The 27,819-nt window shown below is 39.9% G+C and overlaps 1 protein-coding gene across 1 annotated transcript in view; it reads right to left on the bottom strand.

The window, feature by feature from the left end:
* LOC134622834 (uncharacterized) overlaps positions 1–27,819 on the bottom strand; it is an 822,926-nt gene that overhangs the window by 770,886 nt on the left and 24,221 nt on the right. The window contains 1 exon segment of the mRNA XM_065470170.1: positions 13,475–13,651. Within this exon segment, the coding sequence (XP_065326242.1) occupies positions 13,475–13,651 (177 nt within the window).

Raw genomic sequence — 27,819 nt, 5'->3', positions numbered from 1 at the left:
AGTCTCAGGAAGTGCTGGACTGGACTGGCCTCCGTGTTCAGACAAGGGGTCTGGAGTACCCTACAAAATATAAACAGTCAATGTATGTGGAGAGTGTTTTCACAGTTTAAACCTAGGTTACTCCCATTTCTAACCTCATTATTTCCCAATAAAAGTGAAATCAAACATTGCATTTGATTTCACTTATGTATTATCATGTTCTGGGCTCTATCCATTATATTAACTTTATTCAATCTCAATACTCTTTATGTGTGTGAGCAACGCTTTTAGTTTTATTAAACACAACCCCAGTAAAATACACACCATCCCCATGTCAGCCTAACTCTCCGCTAAAAAGCACACTTCAAAGTTTTCTATCAGGTTTTACGCCTCTTTTGGCTTCAAGCATATACTTAACATGCAAAAGTTACTGTTAATGCCAGTTAAACAAGTTTCCATTATCTACAGCATTTTGTTTCACCCGGGTCACCCTCACACGCTTCCTGTTCCCTTATTGCATATTTTATCTTTAAGACCTTTTACCACAGTAGTTGCTAAGCAGAAACAAAGCAACCTGTGGTCCACCTTTACCCTGTAAAATAAACCCCTGTCATGTTTGTGTCTGTAAGCATGTTTTGCATTCATTCGTTACACTCCCCGCCATTCCTGCAAGTTAGGAGGTGTAAAGTTGAAAGCTGCATCAAGTCCAGGCCTCTGGCCTGGCCTATATATAAATCATGTGTGTTTGTAAGCGTGCATGCAATTAACCTGCTATGTTCTCATCTTCCCTCAACATGTATCACCTGGACACTCTCACCAGTGAAGCTTAAAACCCTTTTGGACGGAACATTAACTCTCCCTACATGTACTGTTTCCTATATTATTTTGGCAACCCCTGCTGCATGCTGTGCACATTTAGGGTGCCTTGCTTCTGTTGGACTCAACCTCATGCTATCCTACATAAATACCTGTCTTAAGAGAGACCTCTGCACAGCTCAGACGCCAGTTGCAAGAGCTCTCTAACATTAGAATCATCAACTGTGACTTATATAGTGTTATTTCGGTACTTTATACTTCACACATTTTTGAACGTTGTTTATATGGGGAGTTCCTCTTTTTGTGTCTATATTTATTAATATGCCTTGTGCACTAAAGCTTCCTGTTTTTCAGTCTGGCTGAGCACTTGTTTGTGATTATAAACTGGCCTCTACAAGCCTTCATAGCAGATACACATTACAAATGCTTCATATATACAGAGAAAAACCCAATAATCTACATTTCACTATTTTGTTCTTCGATTCAGATTTGGATTCTGTATTGTTCTTTATTTGTTATTATTTATATTCATATTGTTTTTTGCTAGTCCTGGTTTGTTGTTGTCTGTTTGGGAGCTGACATAGTCTCTGTAAATAAACTTCTTTCGGTGGAGTAGCATCAGGAGAGAAGCTCCAGAGAGGCATATAACAAAAGAGATCTCCTCGACGTGTTGTATATTTTTAATATTTCCTTATTATTTTGTCATAAGATAAATCAACCAAATAACTTAAGCTGTGTGACAGCACCTTGCGTTTACGCCGGGCTGTGAGCTGCCCTGAAGCTACACCCCCTTTTACCCCATTTAATTTCTCAATCTTAGTTTAAACTATTCCTGACCTTCTCCTTCTCTCGTCTGATCCTCTCAAGTACGTCCTGTACCAAATTTGCTTCCTCTTTTCAAGTCCCACATTTAATTTCAAGCTCTAAACTCAGAGCTGAAGTTCCCCTTTTCTAATTCTGTATGTTCTACAAGAGAGCAAGTCGGTAAACAAGTTTATCATCACAAAGGTTGTTAGGTACAGGTCACATAGACATTTGCTTATTACCCCTAAAACAGCACATTTCATGTAGCTAATCGCATATATTAACACCCCCCTTTTTGTGACACATCTCATGTGTTACAAAATCAAAATCCTTCACTCAGGTTTGGGAATTAAAGCAAAAGTTTACTCCTATCGCATTATGTATAAATGCTCCAGAACTTCAAACCTGTGTGTTACCCAGAACATCACCTGTTATACTCACCTTCTCCACTTATGATCCCACCTGTGTTATAAAACAAAAGTTAAAACAGAACAATTATCAGTCATGTGTTCAACCTGAGTCCAGTCTTTTATCAGGGTCCAGTCGGTCCAACCTATGGTCTGCCTGGTCCGTCCATTCACCTGTCCATTCCCACACATTCACTCACACGCATTAACATCTGGTAGTGGTAAACGTCCGCACAAATAATCAGATTTCCACTTTCAGTAAACTCAGTTAATTTATATAATCATTTATTTTCTTTTTAGTCGTTTCTAGGAAAATATTTCTTTATACTTTTGGACTGGATTGGCTCGCTGCAATCCTTTTAGACAGGGACTCACAATCTGATCAGATCCCCACACGTGGCCTCTTTCCTTCGCCCATTGTAATCAGAAAAAGGTCACCTTATTTTTGTTTTCCTGAGACTATTGTCGGCGCCGTTATCCATTGTTTTCTTTTGCAGGCCTGCTTAGAACAAAAATGAGAAAAAAGAGAGCTGAGTATTAGCTCATCAAAGTACCAAACAAAATCACCTGACAGGTTTTTCTTTATAAGTGCACTGTTACAAAACCCCTTAAACATGTCCATGTTTATTAAAACTCCCTCTTTAAAATAAAACAACCTCAAAAATCTTCTACAAACTTAAATTTCACCCATAGAACACACCCAAAACGTAAAAAACTACACCGTTTCGTACACAATATCCCCCTTTAAGCATTTTACCAAACTCACCTTCAACCTTAACATATAAGCACGTTCTCACAATATGTCAACACTAATTTATACACCTCTTAATCAAATTTGCACCTCCTAACAATCTACCCCTCCTTTAAGGCCTCAATCACACACACAGCAACCTCCTCTGTCATCAGTCACATAAGCTCCTTAACTAATTCTCATATTCAATCACATCTCAACAACTTAACTTGGCAAACGAAATACATGATTACACTTCATCACATTATTTAATTATTGTCAATTTCTTCCTATACTAATCCCTTGTTTTGATCAATCAGTGCAAGAGCACTCCTAAGTCACACTTTTAAACTAGTTTAATCAGTTTATTCAACATTCACACCATTCTATCACTCATACAAGTAGCAAGCCGATCTTCATTGCGTATGTTTGTGTGTGGTATTTTGCATAAATGGCTTCACAGTCTCACAGACACTTTCCCATTCTCCAGTTAAAGAGTCAGTTTTCTCCGCCCCCGAATCACTAACCCAAATTTTACTTCCCCACCTTAAATCACAGCCCTCCTGGTCTTCCACCACCAGTTAGGGCTTGCTATCAGGTTCCTGGACACTGTAAACAATTCAACCAGAAACTTGCCTTAACATATCCATTCATGTTAACCTGTACTTTCGTCCGACTCCTGCATCTGGAGAATTGGCGTGGGTCTGTTGTACCCCTGAAAATAACAAACTAAAACATTTTCATTATTATCACGGACGCCTAAACGACCCATTTCTCATTTTCTATTCAAAAATACCAATTATGTCATGTATGTAAGCGTGTTCTTCCTTGCGTTATGTGGTCATGTAAATGCCGTGTAAGCTGTTTTCTTCATTGCATGCCTTCATTGCGTTCCTCATTACATTCTCCTGTATTCATGTCAATATACACTAAGTGTAAGCTGTTTCTTAATTGCATGCCAGGTGATCATCTTAATTAAGTGTAAGCAGTTTCTTCATTGCATGAGTGTAAGCTGCTTCTTCATTGCATCCTTATGTATTCATTGCATTTTCATGTGTTCATATTTAATTTATGCATCTTTTCACTGAGCTCTACATTCAAACTATCTCACTTCTGATTCGTTTCAAAAATAATCTCACATGTAACAATTTGTATATGTGTGTTTTCTATTCATTATTATAATTGTCAGTTAAATTGATTATCTTTACCTTTTGTATTGTTTACCTCTTTGTTGTGATGTGGTGGACATCCCTAAACGATCCCGAGTTCAGGCTTCAATTTCAATCCAATCATCTCCTATCTTCTCGCAGTCAAACTCGTCCAGCTTCATCTCTCACTGGTCCTTTTCATTCACAGTGTCCTGTTCGGGGTTCAGAGCTCCAGCAAACACAATGTGTATCTTCTCTGTTTTGATCTTTCAGTATTTCCTCTTCCTTCAGTCTTATTTTCATTTGCTCTGTTTTCTTCTCCATTCATTTTTTCTGTCTTTTCTTCCAAGATTGCTCCAAGCTTGGCAAATATGACAGTCAGTGCCTTCAAGCAGACATATCACGCTGTTCTTCACCAGCATGCATGTTGCATCTCGTGCTGTCTTCCATGCTGCTGGACTCATCAGTCGTTGTCAGTGTTACTGCTTTCGCCTGCACTGTCTTTTAGCTTTCGTTACTTCTTCACGTCCACGATGTTCTATCGGTCTTCATCAGGAAATTGGCTGTCCCTTGCGTTTCTTCTCGGGGTCAAGGACAAAGTGAGAGCTCAAGCTGCACAATTTCCAGCCAAAGACTGGCTTATTTTCTCCCAATTCTTTCAATCTACTTTTCTGCTGCTGAACTCAAGGTTGCAACGTTGAGAGAGTCCACCTGTATTGGCACACTAAAGCATATAATTAGTATCATATTCATTTTTATCTTAAAACCTCCCTTTTTGCTTCATCTGCCCAGAGTTAAATCTCTCTCCCTACCCTGGGTGCACACTTGTCACCGTGAGCTTCCCTTTTATGGGCATGCATTTCCTGTCCCAGAGACACACACACGGTTTCCTGTTTCTACAGCTTCTGCAGAGACTTCCTTTTAATAATCAGTCTACAAATAATCAGTAATTGCTAAATCTTTATCGAAAAACAATATGCCTTCATTTCACTCACACACATTTAAATAGCGCTCTTTCACTCACACACATCATCATTCTTTAGGTCAGTTTTGTAGCATCAGTCACACAATCATTTCTTGAGTGGGTGTACTAAGTGCATATACTTATGTGTTTTTAAACAGAAAAATAAAGTCAACCTCTCGTAACATCACTCAAAGTCAAATATCTTCATAGTCCCAAAAGCAAGCATATTATTTCCCTAGTCAAAAGTCAAACCGGTAGTCACAGTAATTTTTAATCTCACAGCCTTTGTATTTTGAGTCATGGTCTGTGGCCCCTATTTCACAGCAAACACGCACCTCTGTTTCAACCAGCCCTGTCTGACCATACGTTATTGGAGTCAACACAAGACTAAACGTAAAGCCAGTCATATCTCTGCTATCTTCTTCCAAAACTCCATGGTCTGTTTCCTCCATGGAGTGTACAGGTTACATTACAAAACTACATTTGAAAGCCAATCGCACACATGCAAAATGAGACAGACATGTATCATAAAGTAGTCATCGTATTTAACAACCGTAATGCCAACAAATTAGGAATAAAAGCAATTCTTCCCTTAAAACACCAATATACGTCGTCCTTCACCCAGGCTCTGCAGTCAGTCATTAGCCACTCATTAGTAAACAGGAAATGTCACTCTAAATAAGTCACATGCATCTCATTTACATAGACACAGACACACTCTCAAAATAACCAGCCTGCTGCAGTGCCCGTGGCAGACAGAGCCTATATACAAACATAGAAATTATAACACAGAGACGTAAAACATCCTACTTTACATCAAAAAAGAAATATATTTCATACACACTTTTAAATATTCTAACCTCTTTCAGACGCCAAGACCCGTCTCACACACACTGCCTTTTCTCTCTCAAACATCCACTTTCCACTCACTCAGACAAATCATGCAGAGTCACTCAAATCAAATACTGACAGCATTCACACGGTTAAAATCACTCGAAATACGCTTTCATACGAGTATTTTGGACATGCCTTCCATGTTCAGAAAGAGCAGGTCAAAAGAAAAAGAAAAAGAAAACTGAAACCTCTCATCGTCCTCACCGCTTCTCCCCACACACACATAACTGAAAAATAAAACACACCAACATTTATGGCTCACGAAATATACATCTATCAAAATTCAGTCATTTACTATACATCCACACTAATATATTCAAACTGTATTCTAACCTCATAATAAGCAAAACCAACCTCTTATATACAGGAAAATTGGCAAAACGCTCAATACTGTCGAAACTGAAACCACCCTCTCTGCGCGTCCCCACTGCTCATTTGCATTTACACACACCATCAGTGCACATCCGGCTGTGCATTACTGACCCAGAGACTCATCTTACTCATAGATCTCATATTTTATATTACAGACATCTTTATATTTACAACTGCACAGATTTTTAGGCCTTTAAAACACCTACCAAATTTAGACAAATTTACCATAACAGTCCGACCGATAAACTCCCTGAGTTTTTTGTCATCAATTAAGCCATTATCCCGTCCCCGACGGTGGCCCGATTGCTACTGCCCTACCAGAATTTAAAAGCGTTAAACAACCCAAACTTTCCCTGAAGCTCTATTCATGGCATATCACCGCCAAGGCTTTCTTGAAATGTTAAGTTAAAGTTTCACGCCCGAAACCGGGTTTCTACTGACCAAAAAAGTGCAAACCACCGTCCCGGACGGTAAACTGACCTAGTCAGTGGCTATTTTGGAGCGTCGTTGTTCTCCACATTTGCCAAGTGAACTATCCCTCCCCGAGGAAAATGGCGATCGTCATCGACAAATTGGAAGCGTCACCTTCCGACAAATGCACTTGTTAGACTCCCAGAGTCCCGTTCTATACAATTTAATTATTTTGAAGACACCCCGAAAATCACAAACCCACCATATCGGTGTCCAAGCCCGGCTTTATAATCAATTGAGACTTTAATGTCACAAACTTCACCAATTACCTATTATTCTAAATCCTCTTTATTCTAAATCCTCTTTATTCTAAATCCTCTTTATTCTAAATCCTCTTTATTCTTATTCCTTTGGGACTTTAACCCGGTACCTTTAGTGAGACTCTAACTCACTTTTACTCTTTTTCTTATCATTACTTCAACTTCAACTTCTCATGAGATTTTCACCAAAATCAAAACAGACCTTTACCAGTAGTTTTCAGTGAGTAGACTTTCAATTTGTTTTCAAATCCAATTCAGCACTGTTTGGAAATAATTCAACAGGTAGTGCCTTACCTTTAAATAAGCCGGCTTATGTCCACTCACTTCGACCACTGACTTGTGTCTGCCTGTTTGAGCACCTTGGACCCTCTCAGTCTCAACCTCCAACTCTCTCCAGTCAACCACGGCCAATGCACCAAATGTTACGGGTTCGTAATTGAGGATGAGAGTAAAACAATGATAGTCCAGAAGAGGTCGTTCAAACAATTGGTTTTAATGAATGCACGCTGCGTGGAGAGGTGTAAACTGCAAAACAGTTGTACATCTCTGCCCAAAATACACTCTAGATTGCTTTTATAACATCAGGGTATTGTAACGCCCCTTCTTGCGTTTACAAGCACATAATTTGCATGTACAGAACATTCAGGTATTTTAAGAATTAAATGTAACATAGAGGTTCCTCCTTGTGGCATACTCTTCCAAATATGGTGATAATCTCAGGCCTTGAGGTCACCATGGACTGGACATCCTTCCGTCACCTGTAACTAAGCAAACTCAAATACCACAAGAAGCTGAATACATTCAGGCCTTTGCTCAGCTACTATTTTACTGTACCAATATACTCAGCATATGAGTTATGATATATATATTTAACTCAATCATTTTAAAGTAGTTATAACTGCACCTGTAATAAACATGTTAATATTTGATTATGATAACCCCTATAATATAAATTATAACATAATGCCAGCAGCTTCAATAAACACTTTGATGAAATGATAATTAATACAATGTTAAGGATGGTGGTTATATACAGTTCAGCAGTGACCTAATTTCTTTAAATATTACACCTTTAAACCTCACATAGACAATCTTGTGAAAACACTCAAATTAAAATTGGGTTTTTTCTTTCGAAACAAATTTAGCTTTTCTTTTGAGACAAAAAAGCGTCTTGTGAATGCTACATTTTTATCTGTTTTAGATTATGGTGATCTGCTGTATATGAATGCTTCTGCCCAGTGTCTTCAAAAGATCGATTCAGTATATCATGCTTCTTTACGGTTTATTACAAACTGTAGGGCTTTGACCCATTGTTGTGATCTGTATGTTCATGTGGGTTGGCCTTCGTTGTCCTCCAGGAGATTTGCTCACTGGTGCATCTTTATTTATAAGGCCCTGCTTGGTCAAATGCCCACTTACATTTGTGATCTGCTCACATGGAAAAGCACTGTTTCCTATAGCTTGCGTTCTAGCGATCTTTTGTTGCGTAATGTTCCATTTGCCAGAACTGAACTGGGAAAGAGGGCTTTTATTTATGCTGCCCCATCCACATGGAACAAGATGCAAAAAGATTGGAAGATAGCAGATCTTATTTCATTAAATGCTTTTAAGTCTAGATTGAGAGAGTCAGAGAAAATTGTTGTTTAAAATGTAATTGTTATTTTACAATATGTATGTAACTTTGTAATTTTTAACGTGTTGTCGCCTCTTGGCCAAGACTCCCTTGAAAAAGAGGTTCTTAATCTCAATGGGATTATTTTTACTGGTTAAATAAAGGTTATAATAAAATAATAATGAACCCCCTGTTGATCCTCTACCTAATCACACGAGCCAAGGTGTGATTAGGTAGCCTCTGTACAAACAGACTTCAGCCATATGAGAGTGAGTGTGAGTGAATGAGAGCACACACAGGACACGTTGATTTCTTTAAACTCTTTGTCAATCACAGTATACTCATACAATCCTCTTTTTAACTAAGTTACACACATTCAGAGAAAGGTGTTTGGATTCATTTCTAGTAAGTGGCCCAGCCCCTCCTATATTTTTTAGCATGTGGCCCTCAGTGAAAAAAGTTTGGACACCCCTGTGATAATGAAACCTGAACTGAGTGAAATGTGAAGTGAAGATTATTCAGATGTGAAAGAGAGAGAGACTGATGATAAAGTGGGGCTGAAGATCAGTGAATATGATGTAAACACCTGATTGGTTGACCAGATATCAGACTAACAGTTTCAAGGTGGATTTTAACTTTAAGAAGATGTGACATTCATCAAGGAATCCTGCTCTCTGGATTATTTCAATCAACACTGAGCTGGAACACATCTACAGTAGGGCTGGGTATCGTCACTGATTTCTAGAATCGATTCAATTCCGATTCACAAGGTCCCGAATCGATCCAATCCACGATTCGATTCAATTCGATTCGATTCAATTCGATTTGAATCTGGGAAATTTTGAGAGTCAGAAATATTATAATTCAGATCAGTGCATTTACATATTTTTGTATCTATAAAAAGGAAGCTATAAAAATATTCTGCAGTAGATCAAAAACGAAAGAAAACCATTAATCAACATATGAACGTTACCTCTGACATTACAGCGGTTTTATTAGAGACACGGCTAAGCTTTTTTCATAATTTTAAAAAGTTTAAATTTGTTCAGTAGCCTATTGAGCGGCAGAAATGAGGTTTTCTTTTCGGAAGTATGTAAAAGGAAAAAAAACAGCCTCCGACAGCGCTGCAAACAACGGTAGATTTGTGCGTAACAAGCAAGCGAATCATGCAGAAAACAGATTTTTAGACAAGAAACTGTTCTTGAAGTACAGAGAGAGAGAGGGAGAGAGAGAGAGAGAGAGAGAGAGAGCTTTGCATGAAGTGTGATTTTTATCGTGGTGGAAGCAAAACAGCAAAAGTAAGATTCATGACGATGTTTATGTGAAGCGTAGTTTGGATCTTCTTTTGCTGCTGGTTCGGTCAATATTGTTTGGAGAGAGATAAAACTAACCGCTTTAGAATCAGCGCAAAAAGGGCGTGAACACAAAGCGCCGACCCGCCACAACATCAGAATCAGCGAGCTGTCGGCTTTCAGCCCCGACCGTGTCCGTGCCGTCAGGTGAGAAAGGCGACATCTCACTGATTCTGATGTTTTGGCGGCTCCGCGCTTTGTGTTTACGTCTCTGTGCAGAATCCGTGTTCCTGCTCTCATTTACTGTTTTAGCTGTTTGGTGGTTGTTGAAATTTTGTGAGGTTTCATCTGAGATTCTGGCATTTCAGGCAAAATAAATTTAGTCTTGATGCATTCTCAATCATCCAGGAAAGTAAATCTCCAAAAGTTGAATCTGTTCATCTGGACGTAGCGTTTTGTGGGAGAAACGTTTCGTCACTCATCCAAGTGACTTCTTCAGTCTCAGCTGACTGCAGGTTTCCCCAAACCTTATAAACAGTACATTTGCATAATGACTGAAACCAGCCGTTCCTTAATCATAATTATGCACATTCCCATGACCATTGATCAACAATCACTGACCAAAACCCACTGATCAAAGAACACTGATCAATGGCCATGAGTACCATTCACAGAGAGTTGGGGAATGGCTGCAATCACAGCGTTGTAAGATGGCGAAAGAATCCCCACTGACACAGCGGCCAGGCAAGCAGAAGAACATCACATCAAGAAGGCCCTGAGTAAATGTGGTTATCCCAGCTGGACTTTTGTCAAAGCGGGACAAAAGTCACCTAAAGGCACCTAAAAAAGACACCTAAAGAAAGCTCCAGTCGATCCAGGAGAGAAGGACAACCGCTGCCCAGGCGAAAACCTGTAGTGATCCCATATGTGTCAGGAGTATCGGAACAGTTGAGACGCATTTTTTCTAAACACCGCGTCTCTGTGGCTTATAAACCCCAAAACACGCTGCGCCAAAAACTGGTCCACCCCAAGGATCGGGTCCCCCGACACAAACAGAGTAACATAGTGTACGCTGTTAAGTGCCAGGAGGATTGCCAGGATTTATACATCGGGGAAACCAAACAACCTCTAGCGAAGCGGATGGCACAACACAGAAGAGCAACCTCATCAGGCCAGGACTCTGCAGTTTATTTACACCTACAGGCCAGTGGACACTCTTTCAACGATGAGGATGTACACATCCTTGACAGGGAGGAACGCTGGTTTGAGCGCGGAGTCAAGGAGGCCATTTACGTGAAAAGGGAAAGACCATCTCTGAATCGAGGAGGGGGCCTAAGGGTACATCTTTCGCCATCTTACAACGCTGTGATTGCAGCCATTCCCCAACTCTCTGTGAATGGGACTCATGGCCATTGATCAGTGTTCTTTGATCAGTGGGTTTTGGTCAGTGATTGTTGATCAATGGTCATGGGAATGTGCATAATTATGATGAATGAACTGAGCTCCCAGCCCATTGTTCCGGCAGTGGGCTGGTTTCAGTCATTATGCAGATGCACTGTTTATAGGGTTGGAAACCTGCAGTCAGCTGAGACTGAAGAAGTCACTTGGATGAGTGACGAAACGTTTCTCCCACAAAACGCTACGTCCAGATGAACAGAATCAACTTTTGGAGAAAATAAATTTAGATTAAAAAATCGATTCAGGATTTTAATGAATCGATTTCACGTTATCCAAGCCAGAATCGATTTTTGGCTTAAACCATCCTAGTTTAACAAGCATTACAAGAGAAGAGAAGAGAAGAAGAGAGCTTCACTAACAGGTGTGACTGATAACATTTCACCTGCAAAGGCTACTCATGTTTATTTGTATCAGGACAAGCAGGGAAGACATGGACATCAAGTGTGTCAGGCTGCCTGAGTCCCCTCACCCATATCAGCTCAGAACTCTGCATTACCTACTGAGTCAGAGGGTCAAGGATCAGAAGTTCTACAAAGAGTAGAACAAGACTTCCTGTATAGAGGTGTCTGTGGACCAGGGCTCTAGAGTGCGACCAATATGGTCGCAAATGCGACCAAATTTTTCCGTGGTGCGACTAAAAAAAAACATTTGGTCGCACCAGTGCGACCAACTGTTACCAACATTTGGTCGCACCTGTTTGGGTAACAAAAAAAAATCTCTGCAACTCTCCATGTTGTCAACAGCAGACACACATTATGCCCCTATCGTGGACTAAACCAATCAGAGATAGTCAGGGGCGGGACCTCTCTGATTGGCCGTGGTCCAGTGGAAAGTGCAGGTAGAAGAGGGAGGTGAGTAGCTTTAATAAACTATATCAATTCATTAACGGATTCCACACAAAGACGTAAACACAGAGCGACCCGACGCATCAGAATCAGCTTTGTCTTTCTCGGCTTTCTCACCGGACGGCCCGCAGATGGACACGCTGTCGGAGCTTAGCGATTCTGATGCGTCGGGTCCGCGCTGTGTTTACGTTTTTTTGCGCTGATTCTGAGCTGCAGGTTTTGTCTCTCCAACCAAAATTCGCCGAGCCAAAAAGAAGCAGCAAACTGCGCTTCACATTTGATCAATGTCGTCATGAATTCCCTCTGACTTTTGCTGTTTTGCTTCCCCACGATAAAAATTACACTTCCTACACAGCTCCCTGTGTGTACTTCAAGAACAGTTTCCCGTCTCAAATCTCTGTTTTCTGGATTATTCATTCGCTTATTACCCACCAGTCTACCGTTGTTTACAGCGCTGTCTTTTTCTTTTTTCATGTAAATGACGTCCGACAAGAAAGCCTAATTTCTGCTGTTCAATACTGAAGAAATTTAAACTTCTTAAAATTATGCAAAATTGCAGAATATTGCAGAATATTTTTAAGGTTATCTGCTATAAAACGCCAGACCAGGAAAATCTCGTTCATGTTTTTCTGTGTTTTATTCTCAGTTACTTTTACACAAAGGCATCTGCTGTGATGTTCACAATTCTGATGAAGTCTCACAAGTGTCAATACTGATAAATGATCAGAATTATAATATTTCTGACTGTCTGAGGCTAAATTGAATCGAATCAGGACTTTGAGAACCGGAATCGAATGGATTATAGAAATCAGTGATGATACCCAGCCCTAGTGAGCAGCCTAGGCCTGACAGAAGTGGATGTACTGTAGCTGTGGGTAATAAGAAAAGATGAAAAGAACTATTGATAACTTTTTTGTTAAGTTAAGGACTGATCCATCTGAAATTCATAGCCAGTGCTCTGACACAGTGCCATCAATCTTTGAATGCTGAAAAAGCAGCAGTGTATCCAGAAAACACATTATATGCTGCAATAAATGCAGTGCCCAAGTGTCCTCTCTCCCCACTGCCTTTCAGCAGCATGCAACAGCAAACAGGTCGTCAGAGGAGGCCAAGATGATGATTAAGTTTAACATTTTCTACAATATTGACAAAGCACTTTAAGCACAACATTGTTAGTTAATAATTTAGAAATGAATATTGTCTGTATGGACTTCCCCCCAAAGAAGGTGCACATGTAAAACTGCGGTGTTAAGCAAAGCGGTTGAAAAATTTGAGTGCGCCTAACTTTTGTGCCGGTACGCCTAAATTTTTTAAGTTAGGCGTACCGGTGCACCCATGTCAAAAAGTTAGTCTAGAGCCCTGCTGTGGACCTACAGACCCACATCATATCCATCTCAGCACAACTAAAACATGGTGACTGACCTCAGAGTTTCAAGTCCACATCCTGGACTCTCCAGGAAACCACACAGATGCTCCACTCCTGGATCCTGCAGGTTGAAGTTGATGCTCAGGTCCAGGTCTCTCAGATGGGAGGGGTTGGACTTCAGCGCTGCTGCCAGATAATCACAGCTGATCTCTGACAAACCACAGTCCCACAATCTGTATAAAGAATGAAAGATGTAAGTTTATTAGACAAAGTGTGAGCTTGAAATCATTCAGTGTTTCATCATCTGTTCAGAGCTGAAGAAGGTTCAGAATGTAGAAGTTTAGAAAATGGAAACTCCAAACAGCTGAAACCAACAGGAAGCAGCTTCAAACAAACAAGAGAAAAAACTCTGAATGTTTCACATTAAAGTCGTACATTTATCATAAAAACAGGACAAAGACTTGAAAAAGCCGTGTTTTTCCTCCCAGGAACCACATGGCTTCACTTTTAAAGGTGAAGTGTGAAAGAAACGGACATATTTGAAGTCCAAGACCTTTTTCCAGTCACATGATTAAAGCAGACAAACTACAAGCTCATTTTCATTCCAACAAGTCATCTTCTGACCTGGACTAACAACACTGGTCTCTATGTGCAGCTGGCTGTGAGACCAGTGCTCAGGGAGCGTCTACAAAGTGCAACACTGAAAGAACATCACACACTCATTTGCTTCCATCACACAAACATCTACTGTCATTATTGTCACCAAACTCTGTGGATCCTTTATTGGAAATTCAAATGGGATCAAATGGTCAGACAAAAGAGGGTTATGAGGAAATATGATGAAATGTTGTGTATTAGCAGCAAGTTATTGAATCATTTTCCTCAGAAACCAAACAAAATGATTGACAAACATGTTTTTACAAACTCAGTGTTGGACTTGGATCAGCAGGATAAGCTGATGTTTAAAGGCATTTTAGGCTACGTTCATACTGCAGGCGAAAGCGCATCAAATCCGACTTTTTTGACCCTATGCGACCCATATCCGATCATGGTATGACAGTGTGAACAGCACAAATCCGATATTTTCAAATCCGACTATTAAACCCGATTCTTTGATCCCCATGATAGAACAGAGAAAACCAGACTCAGAGTGGTCAAAACATTTCTATATTTTATTCAATCATCTTCCGGAAGAGAGAGAGCCCTGCACAGCCCAAAGCCAGTTGCAGAAACTCTAACATTAGAAGCTCAACATGAGTCTCATATAGGTGTTATTTAGGTACTTCAGACGTCACACACAGTTTCAATTTCGATACAAACAACTCTTTATATGTCAGTAGCTTCCTCGTTTTCTGTCTAGCTTCCTGTATTTATTAATATACTTATACAGCTGCACACCGACTTCCTGTTTTTCAGTCTGGCTGAGCACTTAGTTTGTAAGTCAAAAGTGGCCTTGGTTTACAAGCCTTCATTATTAAAGTACATAAAACAATATAATCAGCAAATAAGCATTAAAAATATATATTAAATACATGACAACTAACTGACAAGATTCATAACAAAGGCTTTATAGGGGTGAAGTAGTACAGCCTCCCTTTCCTGTTGCCAGGCAGATTCAATACAGCATACGTCAAATCAAAACCACAACTGTTCAGTTAACTTTTGACACAGTTTAAAAGAACATCGCGCCTCGTCTCCATCCAGGTGTTGTACCACAAACTATTCTTATCTCGATGACATATCTTGCGTCTTCCTGTCTCAACTGACAGCCTCGGCACACTTGTGGTTACAGCAAAAACACATCTCAACTTCTAACCTACTAAAATGATTCTACTCCTGTGGTTGTATATGGGTGTATGTGTGTGTGTGTGTGTGTGCTCTGTGTATGATGTCATGACCCCTTCTGCACCTCACACCCACAGACATCCTGAGACAGAAGGCCCCTGCACGTACACAGCTAAAACTATATGTGTAATTTCTAGACTAAATGTCACACTCAAATGATACTACTCAAACCATAAATGAAACTGCTTAACTCTTAAAACTTAAAACTTAACTCTAAAGAATATAAGTAATAAAGGATAATCAAATAACTGAAAAATATGACATGTAAGCAGGTGTATTGCAATTCCTTTTCAGGGCTCCTGTCATCCTCACCATGTATTGGCCGATCATAACGTCTGCCAAGAATTTCTGACCCTCACTTGACCAGGAGCCACACCTCCTTTAATAAGCACAAATGCAATCATGTATAAAAGATCAAAATCATTTCCATTATAAAAGGGATTTTCCCCACTCTGCCAATATGTTTGCTCCTGTCACTTACAGTCAAACTGTTGCAAATTACAATGGTCTGCATGCTCTTTTGGAAGTTGCAAATTATATCCTGACCAGGGCATCTTTCCTGACCTGACAGGGGACAATTCTGAAGAAATTGATAGACAGCTGCAACAACACCTTCCAGCTCTGTAGCCCCATTTTTACTTCCGTAAACAAAATGCGTTGTGTGTGACATCTTCTTTTGCGCATGCGGGCCGTGAACCATTCACACTAGATCACATTTTGTTTGTAGTGTGAACAACCAGACAAAAAAAATTGATTTGATGAAAAAATCTGAATTGAGCATTAATACCTGCAGTGTGAACGTAGCCTTTGTCTCGCTGTATGAGAGTCGAGTTATTACTCAATATTTATGAAGGATGTTTTTAAATTAGGCTCAAATATGTGACAGACATTTAATCCCATTTCAGTTTGGCCTCATCCTGGCCGGATTATCCAACACACACTTTTTTACATTTTAGCTCTTCAAGGCAAACATAGTAAAAACATGAGCTGTTATGTTTCCTGATAAAATGATGTGACAGGTAGAACAGAGTAAAGTGGTGGTGTTACAGTCTTTCTCCCCTCTGCTGCTGAGGCTGTCAGTCTCTCCCAAACTCAGCTACATGACTTCAAAATGAATGAAAGCAGCAGAAGTGACTTTACAAATGAAAGAGGAAGAGGAGAAGAAGAGGAGAGGGAGGCCACCCTGACCATCACTCCAGCTGAAAACATCACACTTCCATTAAAGTTGGTGAGAAAATGTTGAGCAGGATGAGCTGCTGGCTAATCTGGAGGCTGTAGCAGCAGCTCACAGCCACAGTGGATTTCCACTCATGAAAAAGCTCTGGCTGCTTCATTTCTCATCTCATATCAGAGACTTTAAAGCAAACAGAGCTCATAAATGGAAACTGATTTCATTTTTTAAGCTGCAACTTTTTAGTTGTTCCTTTTTTAAGACTTATACATAATTGTATGTACAATAAGACATATCATTCCCCTTTTCCCTGCCAGGCACCACCACAGTTCACTTCACTCAGAAAAATAAAGGTGCCAACTGGAACCAAAAGTGGTTCTTTAGACTGATGCCATAGAAGAACCTTTTTTGGTGCCACAAAGAACCTTTCAAACAATGGTTCTTTGAAGAACCATTTCTTTCAGTGGTTCACTGAAGAACCTTTAAAGGTGCCCCAAAGAACCATCAAGAAATGGTTCTTTGGGGCACCTTTAATGGTTTTTCAAAGAACCTTTTTGAAAATGGTTCTTTAAAGAATCATTTTTAAAAAGGTCCTTCAAATGGTTCTTTAAAAAAACATTTTAAAGAACCTTTTTTGAAATGGTTCTTTAAAGAACCATTATAAATCTTTCAAAATAAAATGTATCATAAATTGAATTTGAGTAGGGTAAAATAAATACGAACACAGCATAGACATATATTAATGGTTTATTGACATTTCGTAATATACCAAAAGACAAAAAGGCATTTTAACCCTCAGCACAACATCACTACTAATACATGTCACATATTAGTCATTTAAACAATAATAATTAAACATTTTTGCTATACTATAAATAAATATATGTAAATACTATATATATAGATAACACAACAATTAATACATGTATTGTTTAATTAATAAAACATCAGAAAGTGATAAAACACATTAGAAATCGCAATAGCTTCATAACAGACCAATAAATCAAGACATTTTCATCAGCAGATGTTTGCATGTTCAGTAAAAATATAAGTTTTTGATTAAAATTATCAATGAACTTCAGCCTTACCTTATGCAAGGTAAGTTTCATGTTGGACTCATGGTTCTTTGTTTGTCCAGTTTGGGACAATGTCTCTGACGTATGTATCATATCAAATATGCGTCACATCAAAACAACCCCAACACCTGCAGTTGTTTCAGCTTTTCACAGGCGTTTCCTGTCAGCTGGTCAACCTCACTCAGGTGGACATACATATCAGCCAACCAAACAACAAGGTCCTCCCTTTGTGCTTCAAATCCCTCCCACTCTGAGACAAGGAGCTGAGAGAGAGAAAACAAGGGTCAATTATAAAGAAGAGAGAAAACTGAAACCCTCCTCAGAAGGTCTGACTCACATACCTGCAGTCGACCTGTGATGGACTCCTGTTTGGCGTTCACATCATCCCAGCGACGGCCGCACTCCCACGCTGTTGCCAGCAGCTGAGTCTGCAGGGTGCCCTGGAAGAGCAGAGTTAATTTTCGACGCCTCCTGATAAGGCTCTCCAGCTGGATGAGTCGAGGTCCCGCCTCTCGCCGCTGCCTCTGAACACACAAACATAAATTGCATGTGAAGCAGGAGGTGCAGATTTTTTTGCTGTTCTTTTCTAAATCCAGGCTTGATCACGTGGAGGTATTTGGAAAACCTTTTTAGCCAGCGGACGACTGTTGTCTCGCAGAAAGTCAAATCAAATGTATGCAATACACAAGTAATTCACAAGAACACATTATAAAAAAGTCCCATTCTTACGTGATTTCAACTGAATTCTGCATAAAAACAGGGTGACAGAATTAAAACGAGTGTTTGCAGCAAATGTGAGCACAAAGCCTCACTTTGTACAAGCCTGCTATTAAAGTTCTCCTCTATCCAGACGACTTTCCTGTTTTCAAGGCACAACTTGGATCTGCTGTACAAATCTTATAGATACACGCTAAATGAAACAGTAGTGTGCACGGCTACAGATTCTGATCCCTCATCCTAATATGGTCCCAAAAGGCTCACAAAAAACAACATAGCAATAAAGCAAATGTTGAGGCTTCAAAATACAAAGTCCATAAACCAATGACTGACATGGGTTTTATCATAAGGGTGATAAATATACAACATATGTTTTTAAGACTAAAAGTATAATACAGATTTTAGTCTTAGAGATTTGATGTTCATTTACCTGCAGATTCACTATACGTGCCTGCTCTGTGGTTTTCCACAACGTTTTGCAAATAACTATTTAATACAGGAAGTAGGTGAAATTAAACAAGTCATCTTTCTTTGTGAGAGGACAATATTAATGAAACCAACCTCAATGACATCATAGAGATCCCTAAAGATGCTTCTGCTGCTTCTCTTCCTCCTCTTCCTAAGCTTCCTTCTCCTTGTCCTCGACTTCCATCCAATTGTAATTAAATCTAATTGTGTTTCTCCCTCCTCTTCCTCATTTTGTTGGAGCTGTGAACAGAATTAGTGAATGTGAATTAATTTGTGCAAACGAGAAAAATCAGCTTTTTGGTCAGAGGTGCTCTTGTGATTTAAGCCGGGTAGAGTAGATTTATGTGTTGATGCTGCCTGCTTCAGCTCTGGCTGCTGAGTGATATTTACACCCCGGCTGGATTACAAACTTTAACCACGTGCTGAACTTTGGCCCAGTGGTGATACCTCGTTAGTATAATGGCCTCTTCTTGGCTTAATGTATGATGGTGGATAAATGAAATGTACAAAGAAAAGTTTACTATATTACTAAAGGACATCCATCTTGGTAACATCAATGACCGGAGCATAACTTGTTGACTAGTCCGATAATAAGTAATACAGGAACAGTCACACCTTCTCATGTGTCACATTTCTATTCATTCAAAACACTTATGCATTGCTGTATTTTATACAGCTCTTACAGAATTCACTACGGGCTCATGTGAGTATTTAATGTACGGCTCAGCTCTACTGAATTTCTGAGTTTCTAGAGCAGGCACACAGCTCACATCACAACAGGCTTCAGGCGCCATATTAGTGACTTTAACAATATTATAAATTTTAATATCAGTCTGGCTGACATTACTTATGTACGCAGCACGCAATAGGACCACATATTTTAGAAGCCAAAGGTTCAAATTAGTTAGGAGCACCTTCACTTAATTATAACAGTGGTTTTGTTAGGAAATCAGTTCTGTATACTGGATACTAAATTGCGTTAACGTCAACGGCTAACGTATCTAACATAGCTAACCGTTATTGTTAGCACAACATTAACAGCAAGCTACAATGACGAGTAACAAAAATAAAACAGTAAAAAGGTTTTAATGAAAATGTTTGACCTTTTCCAACAGTCCCAGAATCCAGAGCTTCAAAGACCAGCAGGTACTGAAGACTGTTATCCGTTTCGCTGTCACCGTCCGTGAGAAAGAGTATTTTTTCCCTTAGAAAGTTCAAGGCCCACAGCTCGCGCGATCTCTCTGCACATGCGCATCCCAACGATTGACCCCCCTCCCCTCTCTTTCGGGAGGTTGCCATAGTTGCCGTGTTCTCTCTCTCTCTCTCTCTGTCATTAACACATATTAACAAATTGCTCAGTGATGAACAAGCACTCAGTTTTGACAAAGCACACTGCTTAGGTAAATGCTCTAAGTAAGTGTGTTCATTACATTGACATTCTGTTGTGCAATTGTTATTTACTTGTATTTTATAATTTGACTTTACATACTGCTGGGTGGTTTGTAAAGTTTACAATAACTAGTATTATCATTATGCTATATTTTCTAATATATATAATAATCTCAAAAGTAATGCCTTGAAGCAGAAAATAGTAATACTTTATTAAAATTTAAAACTAGAGTACAGTATTTGAATGTGTGTATTGTGTCTACCACTACTACTCATCATATTCATAAACTTCTTAATAATAAATTCCATAGTCCATATAAATTCCATATTCTATTACCACATTATTTGTGATCAATGGGTTTGCGGGGTTAGGGGTGTTGGGGGTAGGGTCTTTAGGCTTTGGCCCCCATCCCTGCCACCAGTATATTTTTAAGCAAGTATTTCTAACTTTTATTTGAATATTCAGTTTCCTATAATCTGCCCTTAAAGGGTAACCTGCCCTCCCCCTTGGCACACACATGCACACAAACAAAACACACAGTATAATTCACAACCTCATTATAGTTAACAAATGTTTATGCCATTTTACACCATCAAACTTAGATAGCTAAGGATGAAGAACCTTTTGTTCTTTAAAGAACCATTTGTAATACCTAAAGAACCATCTACAAAATAAAAAGGTTCTTTGACGTATGATGGTTCTTTAAAGAACCATGAAGACATCTGAAGAACCATTTAAGAACCATAATTTTTCTGAGTGTTCAATAAAACTTTACTTCAGATTGTTTTCATGTTTTGATCCAGCGATGGGAGCGGTTTCCCCCATGTCCAGTCCTTGTACTAAGCTAGGCTAAACATGTCCAGTGCCTGTCTCTGTGCAGCTTTTAATATGATGTGAATAAGGTAGAAATGGAGGAAGAAGAAAATGACGGCACCAATAAACATGCAGCTACCAACCCAAATGGTGAGGTGGTGGTTAGTTATTATTGATGATCCCCTACATTACCTACATTCAAATATGCTCTCCAGCTACAATAGTGTTTGTGTTCCTAACAGGATTTCATGAATGTGTTATTGTTCATGTCACATCTTTATGAAACAAACAATCCTTCATTATCAATGTTCCAGCTTATCTGTGTGGAGCAGCTGACCTGTACGATGTGCTCAACACAAACATTATTTACCATCAGTTACTGTGTGACTGAACCACGTGGGTGTAGGAAGCATGGCTCTGAGTTTGAATAGCAACATTCATTAACACTTTGATTTGTTACAGACTGAGCAGAGAGAAGTGGCTCACTGTGAGCGCAGTGATGAGATAAGAAGCTCAGCTCATTTCAAAAAAGTTAAACTGTAAATCTAGCAGAAACATAATTTCTGACTCATGATTGTAAATCTTCTCAGATCCATTTGTACATTTAGAGCCTGATACTGAAATATAGCAGCACGGACATTCACAGCAGCAAAGGGTTCTTGCTGATCTGAGCTGGCTTGGCCCTGGCTTATCAAAGACTAAAGAAAGTGGAATCTGCTGTTCAAACCCCACAAGGCTGCCCGCTGTGATTGAAACAGTGGGACGGGTCGTGACTTCTCAAAATGGGCTCACTGAATGCAGCACGGATAAGATCTTGAAGAAGCTTGATGCTGCCGTGAGCTTTGACTTTGCTCTTTGAGCACAAAATTGATAACCTCTCGGAGAAGCTCGCAGATCTCCAACGGGAGGTTAAGAGACGAGTGACGGACTGTTAGATCAGCTGTGAAATTGACAAGCAGTTGTTCACACTAAAGAAAACCACCATCACTTCATGCGGCTAACATACCGGTGCCAGCTGTCATCTCAAGGCTGGAGCTGAATATAACAAATCTCACCCTGATACCAGACGGTGTTTAGACTGTTCCTTCCCATCCTAACCAAGGACACCTGGAAGGCTGTTTACTTCACCTGGCAGGCGAAGGACACTCTCTCAGCTCCTGACCGGCCAGCTACCTAGCCTGACCTGTCTCCCCAATGTGATGTTTGTGTATTGTATGTACGGTTGGCAAGGTCAGGATCCTAATTGCAGAGAAGTGTGTAGGAAAGGCAGCTTTAAGAACATGCCCTGCTGGAGATGCAGCTCCACAGACACATTGATTAAACCTGCCTAATAACAAACATACGTGCAATGAAGATCAGCTTGTTATCTTTCATCAGTGTTAAAATAGTGTCAATTTAGCAGACACCTGTTTTCAAATGCTGAATTTATCCAATGCTGACAGTTAACTAACTATGTTGCAGGACAACAGTTTAACTTTTGTGGGAAAAAAAGATTCTGGTTTGACCAACCAGTGATCAGACAATAAATTTAGTTGTTAATATAGTAAATTGGGAGATGCTCTCTGCCTGATTGATGCAGCACAAAATATTTTACTGTATGAGGGAAATTATATTTTTGTGATAATATTTTGAACATGCATTTCTGATGTCCTGTCATCTTAGTGGGTTAATAGCTGATATGCAAATTCGTTGATCATTCTTAAATTAAGGAAGGATGATTGAATTCTAGCACGAGTGAATGGGAAGTGTTGGAGTTTGTTAGAGTGGAGACTCTAAAACACTGAGTGTCCTGTTGTGATGTGTGAGTGAATCCTGCACCCAGATACACAACTCTGAATACATAAGAACGAACTTCTTTTGTGAGATGCATGACAACATGTCACATGTCTTATGATGATGGGGAAAAAGGAAAACTTAATAAAATCTGTGGCCTAAATGAGTAAAAAGGTACAGATTAAAATCATAGCTAATAAGACATGAGGCTTATGTTGTGTGTTGTGCGGCTGATGGTTGGTTTGGAGTTTATCTAGCTGATGATTTTTCTTTTGTTGTGAAGTTGAGCCTGCCAATTAGTATGATGGTTTGATAAATCATGCTGATGGTATGATTTACCCTCCTGAGATGAGGAGTGTGTGTCATGACTGAACGAGGCCTTTTTATTTTGATACTTTCACAGTGCACTGAGAGTTTTGTTTGATAATCTCTGTTTGAGCAGATCTGCACGATTAGAACAGAAGCGCTATATGACACGTCGAGAAAATTGTTGCAAGTGAGTATCTCCACATTAAAATGGGCTCAGGAGAAAGTCACTTATCTGGGACAATTAAAATGAAAGTCCCTGTCAAAAAGGATTCAGCAAGATAATCCAGCCTAAATTCTTCTTTTGAAATTTTCTTCTTTTTCTTTTGAAATGACGTCATTTTGCTGAGGGTGGAAACTGAATGCGTCGATGGGTTCCACTTTTAGCAAAGAATGAATGAATGCATGAATGAGTGAATGACAAATGAGTAAGAGAAATAAAACTGACTGATTGACAACAGCTGACAAAAGCTGACACGATTTTACAGATGTAACATGACTGTGCAGAGTTAACCCACACCTGACAAAGGTGCAGATAAATCTATGTGTGTTTCTTCTTACAAGGCGCAGGAAGATGACAGCAACATTCGAGGTTGTGTGACGATCTAACCTTTTAAATGCCATTTTCTGTGTTTGAGAATCTATCAGGGGTGTGTTATTTATTGGCTTGTGCGCAGCGTTAACATTTCTTTTCTACAGCAGAGAGTTAATCATGTGTTTGATTATGTGAGTTACAGTAGGGCACACTAATGGTTGATGTTTTTTCTATTACAGGATTACTGGGTTTATGAGTGAAGGGAACCCACAGGCTATATGTTGATTATGCTGTTACACTGCACTGTGTTGTTGGGGAAATGTGAAGGTTACTTTGACGATGTGAATAACATGTGAAACATTTCCTGTGTTGAAACTAGTGTCACTTCTGTCCACAGCTATGGATGGCTAACTTTATGGTCTTTTTATGGCACCTCTGGACCCTGTCGATATGTGCCTGACCTCCGGGATTATCCATGTGTGTTGCTAATGTTTGTTTTTTCTAAGAGTGCATGTAGAGGATTCGGCAGAGACGGACAAGTAACATGAGAAAGCAAATGAGAGATACAGTGTTTATGGAATAGTTTAATATGGGGCTCATTAGCTGGCCACTACTGAGCTCCTAGTGTTAAATACATGGAGTGACTTTGCTTAAGGGAAGTCACCGATTACATTGATGTTAACTGAGTACATGGGATGATCCACGTCTAAGGCAGATTATGACAATAATTGTAGTTTTCTAATTTGAGAAACCCTGCACATGATACTTGTCCTGTTGATGCCGAATGCTTTCTTACTCTAATGATACAATTGTTTATAAGTGTGAAGGTTGATTTTACTTCTAGATCTTGTTTTCCAGGCCATGATGGTGTGTATGCAGGCTCCATACAGAGCCAGGTTTTGAGTAAACTTAATATGCAAAACACACTAACATCTTTTATTGCAGGATTATAGGTCCGGGGTGGTGCTGCTCCAGAGGGGGAGACACCCTGATGTTGCCTGGAACATGATCTAGCTAACTTTTTCTTTCAGACCGGAATCTAGGTTTGATGAGTTGACTCATGGGAGTGTCCATGCGTCAAGAGGAGGGGTCCAGAATTACAGAGTTACATGAAACTATCTTTTTATGTTTTCGAAACTATGTTTTTAGGATTTTTGTGTGATTAACAGTTAATCAACGGGTATTAAACCTATGCAAGTGGTGCATCCATGTTCAGATGAGGCTTTGATGGTCCATAGATGAAGCTCACTGAACTAAAGAATGTGGTTTGATGATGCTTTACATGCTCTCCAAGTAGAAGTTTTTCCTCCTAGCAAGGAAATACAGGTGCAGCAGTCAGAGAATTGCTGAAAGGAATCTTCTGAGGCCCAGTGAGAAGCAAGACCCATTCCAGGCATAGCTGACAGCCAAGGCAGTGGTTGAGGTCAAAGGTCGAGCTGTTTGGGGCCCATCATGAGATCAGACTTCAGAGCCACAGCAAGGACCACAATGCTGCGTTGGAATGAGAGCTGTGCCAAGGGGGCTTTCCAGAGGCCAACAGAGGAGATTGTGGACGACAGACGGGCACCTGAAGGATGAGGGGAGCGTGCCAAGCTCCAATCGACAGCGCAGGATGGCATCATGATTCTGTGAAAAGCACAGGAACCAGAAGCGATGGTGGTGATGACAGCAGTTTCCTATGACCATCACCTAATGCTGTGTCACTATACTGAGCATACGATGGCACACTGAAGACTGCTGGGATCATAACAGCAGTAAGATAACTGGATCCAGCATCCTTTCCACAGAGGGTTTTCCCTGCAGAGAGAATGGACAATGGAGGAGTCATAAATATCCCCCACAGGACAGAGGATTGAAGTGAGGTGATGGGGGTTGGCAGAGGCCGTAAAACTCGAGCGCTGACGAGGTCTGCAGCTTTCACGATAGCTGAGACCCATGGTGACAAACAACAAACTCAACTGGTATGTTTGAATGTCTATTCTACATACATTTGGACTCTGGTCCTATGGACAGTGATGGGAACAACTGGAAGAGACATTTATGACGCCCTGCAGAACTTAAACCACTCTGCAGAGAGACATGCGATTTACATGTCTTGCAGAGGAGCACCACCAAGCTGGAGTGTTTTTGAAACTGTTAATTTCTCTTTTGACCATTAACAATTCATTTGTTTGCTTGTAGGATACAGTTTACCATTGAATGAGATCAACGAGAACTTAGATAACTTCTAATACATTTGTCAAACTGTGCGTGTTACAGTAATTTAGAGTGATTGACATATGCTGAGTATAAAAATGGTTGCATTGACATTGTCAGACGTGAGGTATTCATAACTGGGTACTTTTCTAGCATAACTGCCAAAAAGGGGGGAATGTTAGGTTTTGTATTGTTGATTGTCATTTATGCTTAGAAATATCTACTCATATATGCTTAGAGTTTTATAATTAGTTGTAGATTAATAGAAGTTTGATCCTTAGTAGTCTGCAGACACACGTTGTGCATTCCAGAGCACTCTGGCTTTCACACCCACATCCTGGGAGCATGGGAGAGGTCGTACCTTGTCTTATTGTTTTATGGTAGGATAAACCTATCTATGCCTGTTTTAGGCTAAGTGCATTTTGTTTAGATGAACTGCTGGACTTCCAGGCCAGCAGGGTTAGGAAGTCATTTTATGGATGGACGGACACACACACACACACACACAGACACACACACACACACACACACACATGTATACCTGGGTACGCTGTTATATGTTAATGACCCTATGCATATTCATGGAACCACAATAAAAGAGCAGTGTTACGGGGGAGCGGACGAGAGCAACTGGGGTCAAGCGAAGGAACGGCGCCTGTCCAGTGCTCTCCCGTGCACGTGAAACATAAAGAACTTGCCTACTCGTGTCTTGCTTGCTGTGTAATTATATTGCCTTCAACGTTCCAGCGAATAGGTTCAAGCTACAAACTTATCAGCCACTTTAGTGTCCAAGTAGTACAAACACGAAAACCCCCACTAATATTTCCTAAAATGTAGTTTTTTGTTTGTTTTATTTAATTAAAAATATCGTGTAACAAGACAAAACTGCAAACAAGAATGTTTTTTTTTCTCACTCCCACTATCTGAAGCCGTTCATTGAACTACCAAATAAACAGCTCTTTCTGGCCAGACACGTGGCAGCACTTTTGCTATAATTTTGTTTGTATTTAACAAAATAAAAATGCAGGCATAAGCGTACACTAGGGCTGGGCGATATATCAAGTTTTTAAAAAAACATCGATATATTTTCATACAAGATATAAGATGTGACAATATCCTTTATATCGATATAGTCTATGTTACGTTATAATTATAGTTGTGGAGCCGCAAGTTTGCCTCTCTTTCCTCCACTTTTGTCTCTACGCAACGTTACTCGGCCTCGCCTCTCTCCTTCATTGAACACAACTCCCCCTCCTCCCCCATCGCTTCAGCTGCAGGCAGTGACAAGATGGACACGGCAAATCTCCGTTAACAAGTTACTGTGCATCGCCCCGTGCGTGGGGCTGGACGGTGTCAACGTGTTAACGAGCTAACCACGCTAACGAGCTAACCGCGCTAACACTATGCAGCCCTGAGGGGCTGCACAGCCTAAAATCCTTTCATTTTCTCAAAAGTTGACAGCGCGCCTTATGTATGAATTCTGGTAAAAAATGTTTTAGTACGACTTTGCTAAGCTATGAAGCTGCACCACTTGGTGGATTGTTGGAGCATTACGGCTACCGAGGAGCCTCGTGGAGTGATACCTACTGTGCTTCAACGTAATATTACCATATTGTGTGTATATAAGGACCATAAATGGCACCTGTTCAGAGACATGGTTATGAAGCGGATTTCAAACTCCAGGCTGTCAGTCACGCAGTAGAAGTTGGGAATAGAGCAGCTGTGAAATCTGTCTTTGTTATTATGCTCAGCGTCTTTTAGTTTACATTTTGACTGCACAATTGTGAGCTTTTTGTTACATTGTTTTCTTTTATTTATGGAGCATTATTATTTAATAAATGCTCATAATCTATTTTTGAGTAATTATTTTCATGTACATCTATGCTGTATGTTAATAAAAGTGCCTGTGTGACATCTGCGACACAGTGTGACTAAGAACGTGTTCTTACTTTATGGCTTAAAAAAATATCGAGATATATATCTTATATCGCCATCCAGCTAAAAAATATCGAGATATGAATTTTGGGTCATATCGCCCAGCCCTAGCGTACACATTAGTTAAAAACAGCTAAAAACTCTTTTCTTTCCAAATAAATCTCTCACTGAACACA

Source organism: Pelmatolapia mariae, linkage group LG3_W, assembly GCF_036321145.2.
Source record: "Pelmatolapia mariae isolate MD_Pm_ZW linkage group LG3_W, Pm_UMD_F_2, whole genome shotgun sequence".
Classification (NCBI taxonomy): domain Eukaryota; kingdom Metazoa; phylum Chordata; class Actinopteri; order Cichliformes; family Cichlidae; genus Pelmatolapia; species Pelmatolapia mariae.
This window is presented reverse-complemented; position numbering and strand designations above follow the sequence as displayed.